Here is an 18,156-nt window from a genome sequence, read left to right as displayed (position 1 = left end):
ACACACAAGCACATATCCTGTATCAGACAAGACATGTACACCAAAAATTAAACTGACTGAACCAGCGATAATGGAAGCTTATCTGGCAGGCAAAGTGGCCATGGTTGACAGAGCTGTCAGACTGGCAGGCTGCTGGCCAGGCTCCAGGCTCTCACACACATCCATCCCTGTCTGATGTGAAAGCTAATAGCATTCTGGATTCACATCCTGCCCACTACTCCCCAGCCAGCTCCTTTCCCCTCCCTCCAACAGCATCTTTTAAACAAGAAACTGTAACTGAATCTGCCCATGTGTGGCTGAGCAGAGTCCTCTGTGATCCTGCTGTGTTTGAAAACTTTCTTGGCTATATCATTGCTAATGTAGGAATGAAGCTTAGACATTCAACTGATACATGTAAAGTGTTTAAAGACTCTTCATTATCATCACTGGAGAATGCAGATGAGTATATATCATTAGTAGTCAGGCAGATTTGTAGAATGTCTAATAGTTTTTCTGTATTAAAGCAAGATACAGTAAATAAATCTTTATTTCATCACTGACAGAAGTCAATTGCAGTGAAGAAAAACAACCACACACACATTCTCAATTACAGTGACCTTTATGAAAAGATCCCTTTAAATATTAGCTTCCCTTCAAACACTTTGACACTTGGCAATAAACAGCATGCTCTAGCAGGTGAACACAGGAGAAAGAGAACTGTGATCCTGGTTAACAAATTATATGCTACAGACAGTGCCATGAACTTAGTTAGTATGCAGTAAATGTAAGGTGATGAAATTGGGTGGAAGGAAAGAGATGGGAACAAAGTGCAATGGGAGAAAGGTGTACACCAAGCGGGAACAGAGTCTCTGCAAGGCACACTAGTTCAGGGATCAAAAGAACTGGTAATTCTAGTTTTAGCCACTGTTAACAGCAGATCTCTAAGCTGTACTCTCCTCATAATTAAGGTGCACATAAGACAATACTTGTTTTACCCTCCTGGCAAAGCTACTATTAATTCAACACATTATCCAATTATAAATATAAATCACTACAGAGTGGAAAATATCTTTAGGCAAAAAGTCATCAGTAAACAAAAACCAACTTCAATTAATTCTATTTAAATAAAGCTGAAAATCTGGATGAATGACTATCCAAGAAAATATTACCAAACAGCTCTAGAAGAGTTAGAAACTCCAAAAAGACTACTTGCCATGAGGGGATGGGAAAGAGGGAAAGAAATTAAGGAATGTATGTATCTCATGCTCCACTTCACAGAAGCACCAGTCTGGTAGTTTTAGAGGTGAATTAAATCAAGTCTTTTCAAAATAGGTAAGTTTCAAAACAGTCTGAGGGCATATACAGAAAAGAAAAAAAAAAAAACCCACAAAACTTCCAGAAAGACAGCCTAACACCCAACTAAAATAAACAACCACCATGTAAGAGACAGATCAAAGATGCCAGGATGGTCTGGTATCAGGAAATACAGTAATATAATTATTCATATTCATAGAGCAAGGTAGGAAAATCATCTGGTCACCTCATCAGTAGAGAGAAAGGATTCAGTAAAACTCAGCCTCTACTTTGGATGCACATGCCTCTGACCTTTGAAGGGTGTTTTCTCTGCATGGGATGCTCTTCCCCAGGGTATCTGCATGATTCAATTCCTCATTTCACTCAGGCCAAAGATCACTTTAGAAGAGGTTCGACACTGACTACCATATCTAAAAGAGCACCATTCCTCCACCACCCACCCCTATTATTTTGTGTTCCTTATCCCTATCTTAGTTTTCTTCTTAGCACTTACTATATCTAACATTTATGGATTTGTATATTGAATGTCTCTATTAGAATATAAACTCCTTATAACAGCTACCTCCCCACATCCTAGAACAATATCTGACACAAAGTAGGTCTTTAGTAAATCTGAGTTGAACAAATAAAATAGAGATGAATTATTCTTAAACTCTTGTATGTATGTTTTCAAAAGTCACCATGTTTTATGGAGATATACCATTAAATTGAACAATATAAAACTGCTATTTAACTTTTTTTGCTTATAAAAAGAAAAATTTCATATGGTTTAATCCAACAGAATTTTATCTGTTAAAGTTCAAAGTGAAAAAAGAATGTGTACTATCATTGATATAATTTACTATTATTCTGGTGGCAGACAATGCAATTAGATAAGAAAAAAATTGCAGGTATAAAAATTGTAAAGGAGGAGATAAACTTATCATTATTTGCCTATGATATAATTTTATACCTGTAAACCCCAGAAAATTAGATAAAAATTACTTAAAACAATAGAAAAATGCAATAAAACAGCTGCATACAAAACAAATATATATATATATATAATACAAAATATACAAAACAGCTAGATATGAAACAAATAAATATATTACACATATATGTAGCCACATGGTGTTTCCATGTACAAAGAAGTTACAAATTCAGCAGAAGAAAAGATTCTTTTTAAAGAAGCATAAAAAAGAAAAAATAAGTAGAAATAAAAGAAATATGAAAGATCTATATGAATAAAACATAAAATATTACTGAGGGATAGTGACACGACTAAATATAAAGATATATTCTGTGGTCGGTTTGAAAGAATCACTATTACAGAATTCTATCTAAATTAATATATACATGTAACTCAATTCTACTAAAAACACAACCAATAATTCAGGGGAAGAGAGGATGCTAGGTAATTAGAATAAAGTCATGCAGATCTGCAAGAGTAGACAGAATGTTCTGATAAGATAAATAATGAGAGCAAGGGCTGGGGTCGTAGCTCAGTGGTAAAACGCCTATCTAGCATGCATGAGGCACTGGGTTTGATCCTCACCACCACATAAAAATAAATAAAATAAAGGTATTGTGTCCATCTGCAACTAAAAAATAAAAAGAGCAGGCAGTCCTACAATAATGAAGACTATTTGGTACTAATACTTGCATTAACAGAACAGAGAACCTAGAAACTGACTAAAACTCATACAAAAATTGTGGGGCTGGGGTTTGGCTCAGTGGTAGAGCACTTGCCTCGTACTCGTGAGGCACTGAGTTCAATCCCCAGCACCATATAAAAGTAAATAAATGAAATAAAGGTATTGTGTCTATCTACAACTAAAAAAAAATATTTTGAAAATACATTGTATATAACAAAAAGGTCATTTCAATTCAGTGAGGAAATTTATATTATCTAGTAGTAAGTGTTACAAGAACTGGCTAACCAACTAGAAAAAATTAAATTGGAATTCTACCATGGAACAGTAACAAATAGTTCCACGAGCTGGGTCGGGTAGTGCATGACTATAATCCCAGTGACTCAAGAGGCTGAGGCAGGAGGATCATGAGTTCAAAGCCAGTCTCAGCAACTAAGTGGGACCTTAAGCAACTCAGCAAGTTGATATTAATTTCAATATTATTTATAAAACCTAAAGACTAAAAACAATGTAACTGTCCTTCAAGAGGACATTGGTTCAGAAAAGTATACTATATTCATACAGTGAAATAAATGAAGAAAGTATAAAGAATGAGCTAGATATGCATGAATGGATCCAACCCGCTCTCCAGATGTTTACCAAGTAAAAAAACAAACACCAAAAGCCAACTTGTAAAACATACTATACACCTGTTTTTTCACACAACAAATGTATCTATATACATACCTGCACATTTGTACAGGAACTCTCTCTGGGAGAATAAACAAGAATTTTCAGTGGTTGGTATCTCTAAGTAGAAGAATGAACTGGTGGTTAAGTGAAAGGATGGTTTTCAGATTTCCACTGTCTAACCTAAAAAAGTCTAAGTACTGCTAGATTTTTTTTCTTTTCTGTATGAACACACTGCTTAAAAACTCAGGCCTGAAAACTATATGCTAAATTGAAATTGAACTTTTATCAAAGTTATTTGTTGTTAGATGTAAGAACAATAACCTGGAAATTATAAGTCCATGTTCTGAGATGGTTGCAGCAAGTGCTTGTCATCAGGTTCTAAAGGTTACCTTCCTAGTGTTTCATTTTCATTGATGGTAAATTAGGTTTTTGACACTTTTCTTTGATTTACATATTGCTAATATCCACTGATAATCAGCAAACAATATTTTTACAATAATTGCATCCCAATGATTTATTTTGGGTGTTTATATACACATGTATTTGGAACAGTTAGCCATCAAAATTATGCTTACCATGTTTAACAAATTTAATCTGATGGCTTTATCATCTTTCTTCAATTAAGCTTTGGTGTATTTCTAAACAAGATTTTTAAAGTACAAAGGACCCCTTTATTGTAATCGAAAATAACCACTTCATTACAAACAGAAGTGTTAACATGGACATAATCGATAAGCTTATCTGACTGCCAATGATGTACTTGATATCTATTAGCTCATACATAAAATTCTATACAAGTAAAGTATAAATGTAAACTAGTTAGCCAGCCTTGATATGACCCTCTTAGCTGTTGTAATATTATCCAACTCACTGTTCAGAGATATTCCATCTGTACTGTGTGGTTATTAGTACACACTGTGAACAACCACCACTGAAAGTGCGTAGTAAAGCCTGTTCTGCCACAGCACATACAGCAAGGACATAAAGCTCCCTCCAGATTCCCCCAAATGTCTTCAGTTTTTATTCATTTATCTATTTATTTTTGGTGTGCTTTTTCTCACAGCAGCAGCAACTATCTCTGAAACTCTGGAGAGCTGGCAGCATCTGGAAATGTCTTTTCCAACCCTAACTCCATCCATTACCAACAATCAACAGATGAGGGAGGATACTTTAGCTGCCGTGCCTCTGACCAGGACAACTCTGACCACAGTCTCTGCGGTTAGGCTGCAGGACTAAGCTGAAGCAGCTCTCCATGAGACTGGTTTTGACCCTGCAGCCTTGCTTCTTTCCTTGCATCTTTCCTGCTGTTTCTTTCCTTCCATCTTTCCTGCTGGTTTTCTCTAGGATTATGCCCTAGTGAGTCACCTTTACATGAATCGTTACCTCAAGATCTACTTCTAAGGAACCCACGCTAAGACACTGTTTTTCTTTTATACAAAGTAGCTCCTAATGATCAGCAGATAGGGGATTGATATAATATGCATGTTGAGTTGGTTCATAAGGAATTTTTCCTAACACCTTAATGTGTTGAAAAAATGACCAGGGTCTAGTTTTCTCAAAATTAAGAGAAAACTTAAGCAATATAAAAACATCAAAAAAAAAAAAAAAAAAAAAAAAAACTTGATGTTAAAAACAGTGAATAAATTAGGGATAAAAGGAACTTACCTAAATATCATAATGACTAAATATGACAAACCCAAAGTCAACATCACACTTAATAGGGAAAAACTGAAAGCATTTCCTGTAAAATCAGGACCTCTCCTCACTTCTAATCAATGTGGTGCTTGAAATTTTAGCAAGAGCAATTAGTCAAGAGAAAGAAAAAAGATATAAATGGTGAAGGAAAAAATCAAATTATCACTGTTTGCAGATGATATGATCCTATGCTTAGAAGATCCAAAAAATCTTCACAAGAAGACTAGAACTGACAAATTCAGCAAAGTAGTAGGATACAAGATCAACATACAAAAATCAATAGCTTTAATATATATGAATAATGAATCTGCTGGAAAAAAATCAGGAAAACAATTCCATTCACAACAGTCTCAAAAAAATTACATAGGAATAAATCTAACCAAGGAAGTAAAAGACAACTGCAATGAAAATTATAGAATGCTGAAAAAAGAAATTGAAGAAGACACAAGAAGATGGAAAGACCACCCACGTTCTTGGATAGGCAGAATAAATATTGTTAAAATGGCCATACTACCAAAAGTGATATAAAGATTCAATGTGATCCCCATCAAGATACCAGAGACATTCTTCACAGAACTAGGAAAAACAGTCTTAAAATTCACATAGGTGAATAGAAGACTCAGAATAGCCAAAGCAACATTAAATAATAAGAGCAATGCTGGAGCTGGGTGTGGTGGTGCTCACTTGTAATACCAGTGACTCAGGAGGCTGAGGCAGAAGGATCACAAGTTTGAGGCTAGCCTCAGCAACTTACGGGGCCCTAAGCATCTTAGCAAGGTCCTATTTCAAAATGAAAAATAAAAAGAGCCAAGGATGTGGCTCAATAATTAAGCATCTCTAAGCTCAATCCCTGGTACCAAAAAAAAAAAAAAAAAAAAAAAAAAAAAAAAATTCCTCATGTCTAATTATACTACAGAGCTATAGTAACAAAAACCACATGGCACTGGCATAAAAATGGACACTCAGACCAATGAAATACACTCAGAGGCAAACCCACACAGATACAGTCATCTGATCCTTATCAAAGGAGTCAAAAACATGTTGGGGAAAAACAAAACAAAACAAAACAAATGATACTGGGAAAATTTGATATATAGAAGAATAAAATTCTATCCCTATCTCTGACCCTGCACAAAAGTCAACTTAAAGTGGATCAAAGACCTAGCAATTAGATCTAAAACTCTGCAACTTCTAGAAGAAAATGCCAACACTCAAGTATATTGACCCAGGCATCCATTTCCTCAATAAGACTCATAAAAAGCTCAGGAAACAAAACCAAGAGTTAACAAATGGATTGGCATAAAATTTAAAAGTCTCTGCAAAGCAAAGGAAACAATTAAGAGCATGAGCTACATAATGAGAAAAAAATCTTTGCCAGTTACTTGTATAATAGAGAATTAATATCCAGCATATACAAAGAACTCAAAAAATTTTCCACCAGAAAAACAAACAACACAATCAATCCATGGGCAAATTAAATAAACTAAATTAGTGAAGAAAAAAAACTAAATATATTGAATAGGTTTAGCAATCAGGAAAATGCAAATCAAAACTACACAGAGATTACATCTCTCTCATTAAATGTCATTTATTAAGCATACAAAAAATAATAAACACTAGTGAGGATATGGGGGGAAATGGAACACTTAAAAACACTGTTAGTGGGACTGTAAATTAGTATAACTCCTGTGGAGGTCGGTATGAAGGTTCCTCAAAGTCTAGGAATGGAATCACCATATGACTCAGCTATACCACTTCTTGGTTCTTAACCAAAAGACGTTTAAAGGTAGCATTCTATAGAGGTGTATGCATACCCATGCTTACAGCAGCAAAATTCACAACAGCCAAGTTATGGAACCAATCTAGGTAGCCTTTAACAAATGAATGGGTAAAGAGAATGTGGTATATATAAACAATGGAGTTATACTTGGCCATAAAGAAGAACAAAATTATTTAATCTGCAGGAAAATGGATGGAACTGGAGAGCATCATACTGAGATAAACCAAACTCAGAAAGTCAAGGGTCATGTTTTCTTTCATATGCAGAAGCTGAAAAGGAAAAGAAGAAAAGGGACTTCAATAAGTGAGACCAGTAGAGAAAGGTAATGAGGAGAGAGAGGGGGAGAGTTAGAAAAGGAAGGATAGGGAAGGAACAGGGGAAATGAAACAGGCCAATTTATAAAATGTGCATATATGAAAATGTCACAATGAAATCCACTATTACATATAATTAAAATGCACCAATAAATTTTTTTAAAAAAAGAAAACCCTGACTATACCTCCAACAATACAAAATTATATATACACAAAGAATTCATTCATTATAGCATTGTTAGTAATTACAAAATACAGGAAACAAACTAAATACCCATATATAAGGGAATGAATAGCTAAGTAAATTATGCTATACCCCCAGAGTAGAGTACTATAGTACTGTGAAGAGGAATGAGAACAAGCTCTATGAACAGATGTAGAGTGAGTTTTCAGTCATACCACTAAATGAAAAAAAGCAAAGCCCCAAAGACTATATCAACTCATACATACATATATATATATATATATGTATATATATATAATTTTATTTTTTCAATTTATAATTTGTTCTAATTAGTTATACATGATAGTAGAATACATTCATACACTTTGATATATCATACATAAATGGGGTATAATTTCTCCTTTTACTGATTGTACCTGTTGTAGAATCACATCAGTCAGGTAGTCATATATGTACATAAGGTAATAATGTCTGTTTCATTCTACTATCTTTCCTATCCCCATATCCCCTCCCCTCCCATCACTCCCCTTTACCTAATCTAAAGTAACTATTCTTCCCTAGTGCTCTCCCTTTATGAATTAGCATCCAAGTATCAGAGAAAACATTGGGTCTTTGATTTTTTGGGATTGGATATTTCACTCGGCATGCTATTCTCCAGTTCCATTCATTTACCAGCAAATGCCATAATTTCATTCTTCTTAAGGCTGAGTAAAATTCTATTGTGTATATCTACCAAATTTTCTTTACCTATTCGTCTGTTGAAGGGTACCTAGATTGGTTCCATAGTTTAGCTATTGTGAATTGAGCTACTATAAACATTGACATGGCCGTGTCACTGTAGTATGCTGATTGTAAGCCCTTTGGGTCAATCATGTATCAACAAAGATGGAGAATAAAAAAAAGAAGTTAAAGTCATAAACTGATAAATTCAAATTTCAAAAGTCAACAAAAAAAGTTGACATATTTGTAAATACTTCTCCTGAAATTAGTTTAAAATTAAACTTCATATTCAAATTTTAATGAAGAAACTTTTAGAGAACCAACTACTTAGTGAATAATCACAGATAAGCAATAATTTTATGAAAGTTTGATGTGGGCAGTATCTGTACATTAAAAATATTGGCATTTTACTTCACAAATCTGTTCATATGTTATAATTATAATTTACTATAGATTTCAAATATCTTGGATAAAAAAAAGTATTTATATATAGTACCCTTCATATAAGAAAGAAGGGATATAAGAAAATACTCAAGTATCTGTTCAATTTTGTAGGAAAAAATACAGCAAAGATAAACCAGAAATGAAAGATTGGTTTACTAAAGGGGTGGGGCCAAAGGAAGGGAAAACTAAGAATGGCAACAGGAGTGCATGGGATGAAGAGAGAGAATTCTGAGTATATCTCATTCAAGTTTTTACTCCTAGCACTATAGTAATATTCCACATATCCCACAAAATAAAAAAAAATGTGGGGAAAACTGGAAAAAGGAATATAAGTACTAATGAATGAACTTAACTTCAATCCAAAGGAATAACATAACACTGATGGGGTGGGAAATAATCTAATCTAAGTAACTTTGGAAAACAGTATCTTGACTAAGTACTGCAAACCCAAAGACAAAAAGAACTGTACACAAATGCTGCAATATAATTAGGAAAAGTGTGTCTTCCAAAGGTATGGGTTAGCCTTTCTGTGTACTTTACATGTACACAAGGACTGAACAAGAGCTGGTTTTCTTACTACTGAAGAAAGAAGTTATAAATATAGGTGGAGAATGGTTAATGAAACCCTGTGATACAAGACTGAAATGAGGCTTCAGTTCAAACTCATGTTTTTAAAATATAAATACAGATAGATAATATAGAAATAGAGATGTAGTATGTGTGTAGGTTGGTATACACACGCACATCTCCAAGCTTTGCCAGCAGGACCTAGAAACGACGGCACTTGAGAAGCACTGAGCATGTCCAACACCCAGCTCTTGGTTTCTGAACACCATTCTCCAACAAAAGAAACTAGTGCTCTTTGGAGAAGTGGTTGATTCCAGGTTCGGGGGAAGAAAAAGAAAGATGAGCCTGGAATATTTTTTGGTGCCAGAAATTAGAAGAGCACTCAAAAAAGCAAGGGAGGGGGTGCTGTTGAAGGAAGAAAAGATGCATTCTGAAGGAGCTTCTGTTGGCCAAAGCTGGAACAATGTGAGCAGTAAACTAAATGACGGTATTAGATTTTAAACCATAAAGTAGGTATTTGAGAATTACTATGAATATTTTTAAAAACTTGAAAAATAAACAAGTATGGGTAAGGGGACAACTCTTCCTTTTGATAAATTTCCACTTAACAGATATAGAAGAGAAGGAACAAGAGGGTGGGGCAGGAGGGCAGGTAGGGAAACTGGAAGGGAAGTTCCCTCCCTGGGGCCTATTTCCATTTCCTTCACTCTCCACTGGAGTTTATCCATCTGCAATCTAGGAGCCATCTTGGGACTGCAGCATGGTGGAGTCTACGGAAACTGAAACCCAGATTTGTGAGGTACTGGAAACCTTCAGGGACACTATAAATCTACAGGGTAGAAACTGTCCTACCTCAAATCCCCACAGCTAAATGGGAAGACACACAAACAAAATGAAAAAAAAAAAAAAAGGGAATAAAGCACTCTAAACAAACCAGGATGCTCCAATTATAGACTCCATTGACAAACCAGTAGAAGAAATGTCAGAGAAGGAGTTCAGAATTTACTTAGTAAAACTGCTTCACGACTTTAAGGAGGATATAAAGAATGAAATCAGAGATATGTTTCAGGAGAAGGAAGATAACTTAAAGAAAGAGATAAAGATCCTGAGAAGAAATCTAGAAGAAATTTTTGAAATGAAGGAATCAATAAACCAAAATAAAAATTCAATGGAAAGTAGCACCAACAGAGGAGACCACTTGGAAGACAGAACTTCAGGCAATGAAGACAAAATATATAATTTTGAAAATAAAGGTGACCACACAGAGAAGATGATAAATTGTGTGACGTTCCCTCATCCAGACACAATGCCTGAACAGCAGCTGCTGAAGCCACTGAGTGGAGCTACTGCGACTACTTCTGGGTTGAAAAGAAAGACCCCCAAGGCAATGGCACTGTGGCAGGATTCGAACTGCTGCTCCAAAAGCAACTGAAGGGCAAACAAATGCAGAAAGAAATGTCTGAATTCATCCGAGAGAGGATAAAGATTGAAGAAGAATATGCAGAGAACTTGGCTAAGCTCTCTCAGAACTCGTTGGCAGCACAGGAGGAAGGCTCCCTGGGAGACGCATGGGCTCAGGTGAAGAAGAGTCTGGCAGATGAAGCAGAAGTGCATCTCAAGTTCTCCGCCAAGCCTCACAGCAAGGTAGAGAAGCCCCTAATGAACTTTCGTGAGAACTTCAAGAAAGACATGAAAAAGGTGACCACCATATCGCTGACCTCTGCAAGCAACTCGCCAGCTGTATGCATCGGTGGAGAAGGCCCGGAAAGCCCTCATAGAGCAGCAGAGAGACCTGGAGATGAAGACCCAGCAGCTGGAGATCAAGCTGAGCAACAAGACAGAGGAGGACATCAAGAAGGCACAGAGGAAGTCCACACAGGCTGGCGATGACCTCATGCGCTGTATGGACCTCTACAACCAGGCCCAGTCCAAGTGGTTTGAAGAGATGGTGACCACCACTTGGAGATGGAGCGGCTGGAAGTGGAGAGGGTGGAGGTGATCCAGCAATATTTGTGCCAGTGCACACAGCTGTGGCACCAGATGGACATGTTTGACCACAGCACAGTTGAGCCTGTGGTCCAACTGCTTCGAAAAGTGGACCCGGCCAAAGACAGAGAGCTGTGGATCAAAGAGCACAAAACAGGCAACATTCACCCTGTGGACATGGAGATCTAGACATGCCTGTGTGGCCCCCGGGGTCCTGCCCAGGAGAGGGGATGGGTGTCCCCCGGAGAGGAGATGGTGTCTCCTGCTGGGTGAAGCTGCCCTCCCACTCACTCTCCTGTCCACTGAGGAGAGAGGAGAGAGCTGACGATTTCAGAAGAGTGATCCGGATGGCCCAGCTGGGGAACCCAAATATTCCTAGGCCAAGAAGACAGACCTGCAACCCTGCCCTTGTCTCCAAGACTGAAGCCCCCAAACCCCATGCCATGCTTGTTGCTCTGAGAACAAACTGAGGCTGGAAAAAAAAAAAAAAAAGAGAGAGAGAGAGAGAGAAGGAACAAGAAAATAACCATCAGACAAACACCACAGTAATGATAATTACAGACAAATCCATCTACAGACAAAATTGGACAGCAAAAGTTTGAAGAGAACAGGAGTTGCATAGTCTAAGAAAATAACCCCAAGAAATTTATCAATTCAAAACAATGAATGACAGCAACTTTACAGTGGAGGAAAATGGCAGACATCACTTTAATCAAGTGACCAACCTTACGATCACCATTAATAAGATAGTTCAATATCATGAAACCCTTGATATAATAATGCATGAGAAGGATTCAACACCACTCATATGTTATTGTTTGCCAAAAGTGCATAGCTTCATTCCAATTATGAGAAAATACCAGCAAACCCAAACTAAGAGAAAGTCTACAAAATAACATTAAAAATATCATTAAAAGCATTAAGGTCATGAATGGCAAAACTATTACTGGAAGAGACTATGAAGAAATAACAACTCACTGCAACAGGAGCTCCTGGAAGAAAGAAAGAATATGAGTAGCAAAACTAGTGAAGACCAAGTGAGGTGTGTAGATTGGTTAACAGTATTGTATCAGTATTGAGTTCATGGCTTTAATAATTAACTGAACTATGGTTGTATAAGGTGAAAAAATGAGAAGAATATTTATGATCTTTCTGTATTTGTTTTTAAACTCATCTAAAATAGTCCTAATAAAAAGCTCACATATTTAAAATCTGAAAATTCTACAATAGTTCCCTTCTTTAGTGTAAATACAACTGGTTTAGTAGTTTTAAGAACCCCTACACATTCACTCGCATATCCATGTTAAGCTATCCAAAGGAATCCAAGAGGCTGGATCTACTGTGTAGTTCTCCACGTACAAATTAGTACTACGAATGACTCTCCTTTGCTTGCTTTTAATCCTCCTCCACTAAGATAATGTAGTGACTTTTTCCCACATAATAATTTATACTATGCTATAGCTCTGACTAAACCAGTATAGTTTTAAAATTCACTATTTTAGAGTCTTTTTTTTTTTTTAATTTTCGGGGGTGGTGGGGTGGTGGTACTGGGGGTCAAATCCAAGGCCTTGAGCATGCTAGTAAAGTACTCTACACTGAACTATATTATAGCCCTTAAGAGACTTAAGACATAAACAAATGCCTGGGCTTTAAGACTATGAGTTTCTGACCTATTTTTCATGCTCAAGTATGAAATAAGAAATGGGAGAAGTTAGAACTTGAAAATATCACTCTTATGTTCTTCCCAATACATTAAACAATGATTTTTCTGTTTTCAATTAATTAATTAATTTTTAGGGCTGGGGATTGAACCCAGGGCCTCATGCATGCTTAGCACATGAGCTACACGCCAAGTCCCCAACATTCCTATTAAAAAAACTATTTTCTTACTTGGAATAAGCTGGAGAAACCCAATATGGGTTGTCTTCTGCTGCTTTGGCATGACGCAAAATGGCTTCCCTGGGATTACTGTCATCTGTCTTGTCCAGAGCAATGTTCTTCACAATGTAGGATGAAAGAGTGCCCCCATGGGTCCCAACTCGGCCACCACGACCTGTTTCAGAAGGGGAAAAAAATCAGAAACAAAACTAACATGACAACACATTGCTAACCCGTGCATCTGCATTTACCTGAACACAATCTGAAACACTAACATGACAACACATTGCTAACCTGGGCCTCTGCATTTACCTGAACACAATCTCAAGAGCACTTGAGTATCATCCCTTCAGCATTCATGATAATCAGAACCAGAGAAAGAAATCATCAAACCGCAATTTTCCCATAATTTTTTTAAATAGGAAGAGACTTTAAAAGATTGTTACATCTTAGTACCTTAACTTACAGAATAATACCAGTAAAGAATTACATTTGCCTTAAATTATAATTTGCCTTAAAAAATTTTCTCCAGCATGAACACTAAAATTTTATAAATAATCAATATTCATTAGATGCTATTTTAATTTTAGACATACTTATCTTAGGGCTTTCCATGTTTTCAAGTACTTTATAGGTAATTTCCTGGGTATTATTAGAGAAAAGCAAAACAGGTAGACATATGGATTAACATTATTTTAGGGTACTGTAATTGTTCTAGCAGATAGGAATCTCCTTAAGGGCAGGGATTTGTTCCTAACTGAATCTCTAACCACTAGCATGGTCCCTGGTACCCCCAAAATGTCAGACATTTTAGAAAGATATACACATGAAAAGTCAAATAACATTGAAAGATGAATTTCATAAATCAAGAAAAAACTAAAGAGAGACACAGAATAATTTGCTGTTGGAGAAGTTGTGTGGCCAATAACTATTAGAGCACTTAGAGAAAGTACAGCACTTGAGACTGAGGTGGTGCACAGGTCTTTCTGAAAGCAATGGATTCATTTCAGGGAGGCTCAGAAGGCAGGGAATGCCATTTTCAAAGAACAGAATGGGTTAAGCACAAAAATGTAGAGAGGGAAGTTCAAAGAGGGGCCAGAAGGGAACCAACAGTCTATCAAAAGGGCAGAATAGGAGAGAAGTGAGGTTTAAAGCTACAAAGATTATTAGAGTAAGACTATGGAGAACTCTGGCTTTCTGGAAATAGAAGTGCACAGCAGGAAGCTCATGAAAGTTTGGGGACAGTAGCAACATGAAAGCTAGAGAAGATGGAGATTAAAAGCTGTGTATAAGATGAATGGAGGTGGAGAAGGAATAGGGAGTGACTGCAGATAATGTGCCTACGTAGAAGGTCTGCAATAATCAGAGCAAGAATGTTATTTAGAAACTTAATTAGGATGAAAATGAAAAAAGTTAATAGAAAACATGAAAACATGTTTTCAGAGCTCAGACTCAAGATGAATGAACAAGTCAAAATGTGCAGACGTGGGAGCATAACACCAATGGAAATTGCACAGGTGATAGCACAAAATGGAATTCCAGTGAGGGTGTATGCTGTACAATAGCCAATGCTGCTTTGCTTAATTCTGATACCAAACTCTACAGACTTTTACTCATCTTCAAGTGATATGGGCAGCTCCATTTTCTCAACACAGAACAAAATCATGGCCACTTTCTGCCTTTTATGAAACAAACCAGCCTAGATTCTGTTCAAAGTGCCCCATGTTGTATAGTAAGTCAGTATTAGAGGAATAGTTTTAACACCATGTTCCAAGGAGACCCACAATTCTACTGAGGTCACCCACAGGATTTAAGTTGGAGAATGGGCAGAAAGGGCCCCAGGCTTCCTCCCCACTTTAGCACAGTATCTCCATCTTTATCAATTCATACACTGTAATTCTGCATTAGATCTGTAGAGGAAATGTTTTGGCACTAAAAAGAAAATATTTGAAAACCACTATCCAGTAAAATCTCTCTGAAGATAAGCAACCAGGACCAAAAGATCTTCCCATCTCTGCATCAATTACCTCACCCTGCCCCTCACCCCTTCTGCAGGATACTAGCTGGATCACAGTCACCTGGGCCTGCTACAGGAGGTTCAGGTTTGTGTGACTTTAGGGGGTCCAGTCTGTCCTTCTCCAGCTGTTTCCTGGTACTCCGTTGGCGGGGCTCGCGGAACATAGGCAAGGCATGAGCTGCAAGAAGTCACATTTGAAAAATTTCATTATAATAACAACTTTTCAACCAAAAACATAGCTAAAGTATGACTAACTGAAAGATGAAATGGAAATCATAATGACAGCCTTCATCTAATAATAAAAGACAGTCATACTGTAACCAATTAGCCAATTTTGTCTGATCCAGACTCATTGTTCACCTCTCCTGGCAGCTAATGGTACTCGGCAAACACCATCAAATTCTGTCACGGAAACACGGGTGAGGCTCCCTGTCTCCCAAACAATGGGTGGCAATTAAATTTAATTTCTTTGGTTTTGAAAAGAAACACTTAATGGGGACTGCCTCTTATTTTTCTCTTACAGGACCCAAATGTGAGTAACGCCAACAGCTTGCCTGTCAGCCCAGAAGTTTCCTCAGATGCCTCATAAACACTGGACTCACTTCACACGTTTCTGAAATGTGACCACCTCTCAGGAGGAGTTGACAACACTGAGTAACCGGAAGGGAGGAGCACTTATCCCACTGAAACTGGGATAAAGGTTGCCCTGAATGCAGGGGTGCCTGATTCTCCTGGCATGGAGACTGATGGGGCCTTACCCCTCCTGTTACATGGTACATAAAACAACATGATAAACATCAAAGTCATATTTGTTCAATTGCTATTGGGTGTTTACTCAATGTCAGAATTAAATTTCAGAATACAAAAGAGTATAAGAATTTAAAAGGTAACTAGAACAATATTCTGGGGGAGAGGGAGAAGATTACTGGGGAAAATATTTAATAATCATCTTATTCTTAACCATAAAAAGTACCAGCATAATTTCAAGCCTTACTCACAGATTAAAACCTCTTTTTAAAGAAGAGTATCAGAATAGCGAATGTAAAGGATAAAGGAATTTTTTAATATGAATGAACTGTCTCTAATACCTCAAAAACACTTCCAGCATCCCCTCCTACCCCTATTGCCAAGCAGGGCCAGATCACATCATTCTCAGGAAAACATACTTGCTTCGAGTCAGGGAAGCTGAGAAACAACCACCCGCCACTCTGTCGGGCAGCACAACACACAGTATTTTTAGGAGGGGGAAAAATAGCTTTTCACTTCAAACGATGGGAGGAATTTAAGTAGGCCGCGTGTAATTACATGAGCTGGGCTGGTTATGACACTGACTTTAACACTTCTACTCTTGCAAAAAGTGTCATGGGATCTCTTGACTGATCATAAGCTCCAAGGGACTTGGTCTCATGTGAGACCCACCACCAGGGAGAAACCCAGCAGTACAGCGCCCCCTGGGCTTCACAGTGAGACACTGATAAAGTCTACAGGGTCACTCATTAATAACTGCTGTCTCGTCCTAGATTTCCTTCCTAGACATCACCTGTTACAGGTCTGAGACCATGGCTCTGGGAATGCAGATCTGCCAGATTAATAAGGTTGTGTGACAGACCTGAGAGAAGTCACTTTTCCCTGGTATGTTTTCAGCTCATACCCACGGTAGTTAATTTTAGATATAAGGCCTCCAGACTGGTCTAGCACATGGTCAAACATTTCAGAGGGAACTGGAAGACACTCTTCCTCTAGTTTCCTGGCTCTTCTGATGAATTTCAGTCACTCAACTTCACACTGCCAGTCCATGGCGCAATAGGACAAACCCAGGACTCCTGATTCTTTTTTTGGTACTGGGGTTTGAACCCAGAGAAACTTTACCACTGAGCTACATCCCCAGACCTTTTTTATTTTTTATTTTGACAAAGGGTCTTGCTAAATCGCTGAGGGCCTTGCTAAATTGCCAAGGCTGGCCTTGAGTTCGTGCTCCTCCTGCCTTAGTTGTCTGAGTTGCTAGGATTACAGGCGTGCACCACACCCAGTTCCAGGCCTCCTGATTTTAAGACCAGCACTCTTACTTGTTAATTCATAGAACAGACTGTTGTTCTTTAAAAGGCTTCTATGCAGTAATGCAGTAGGCTCAAATAGGCTCTTCACATTTGTGTTGAAAGTTAAACAAGACAATCCTGTCCCAGTGATGAGTCACAAGCTGAAGGGGTTAGGGGTTACAAGATTTGTACTTCTATGCATGCTGGGAGATTTTGTGATATATACCTGAGCTTTGAGGGTTTTTAAGAGAGAGGAAGCGAGACATATGACTGAGAGGCATGCTAACTTACGGGTGATGATGTAGTCCTGGGTTAGAGTCTCAGCTTGTTTTGCCTTCCGCTGGGTTTTAACCACACATAATTTTGCTCCCCTGAGGGGTAGATAAAAAAATATTTGATTTGTTTGGTCTTAGGAACAGAAAGTCTATGTTGAAAGCATCAGATACTTTTAGGAACATATCCTGTGCACGCTGCCTTGTCAAGTGCTTGACTTCTGAGGGGAAATGACAGATGGGGCCTCAGCGATAGGGATTATTAAACTAACAGACATGCCTGTCTGTCAGAGGTCACTACCAAGCAAAAGGGCTACAAAGGTGTGAGGGCACCAGGATAAAAGTTTAAAAAAAGAAAACCTATGAAACTAACTTAAAAACTTAATATGCTAAAGAAATACTAACAAAATTAACCAACCTTTTCACTTTAAAAGTCATAGGGTTCAACATTTTATATCCCAGATGAAAGCAGCCTGGGTGGTCTACACCCCAAGTGGCATATGTTCACATCTCAAATATAAAAAGTACAAGTGTCTGGAACAGAGCTGGTTTGGCAGCATTGCCAAGGGGTTTCAGTCCAAGAATGTGTGGGATCAACCAAAAGTGTGCTTAGAACACATTACTTCACCTTAGCCATGCTGAACTATCCCTTTCAGGAGAAACA

At 37.6% G+C, this 18,156-nt stretch overlaps 1 protein-coding gene across 1 annotated transcript in view; it reads right to left on the bottom strand.

Annotated features, from left to right (window-relative positions):
• Wdr70 (WD repeat domain 70) overlaps positions 1 to 18,156 on the bottom strand; it is a 329,962-nt gene that overhangs the window by 7,846 nt on the left and 303,960 nt on the right. Inside the window, exons 15-17 of the mRNA XM_047556126.1 lie at positions 17,512 to 17,591; positions 15,246 to 15,362; positions 13,180 to 13,342 (exon numbers count right to left, since the gene is read on the bottom strand). Of these exons, the coding sequence (XP_047412082.1) occupies positions 13,180 to 13,342; positions 15,246 to 15,362; positions 17,512 to 17,591 (360 nt within the window). The remainder of the gene's footprint in view (positions 1 to 13,179; positions 13,343 to 15,245; positions 15,363 to 17,511; positions 17,592 to 18,156) is intronic.

The sequence above is a fragment of the Sciurus carolinensis genome, chromosome 6 (genome assembly GCF_902686445.1).
Source record: "Sciurus carolinensis chromosome 6, mSciCar1.2, whole genome shotgun sequence".
Taxonomy (NCBI): Eukaryota; Metazoa; Chordata; class Mammalia; order Rodentia; family Sciuridae; genus Sciurus; species Sciurus carolinensis.
The sequence above is the reverse complement of the archived record's forward strand: the minus strand, read 5'-3'. Positions and strand labels throughout refer to the sequence as shown.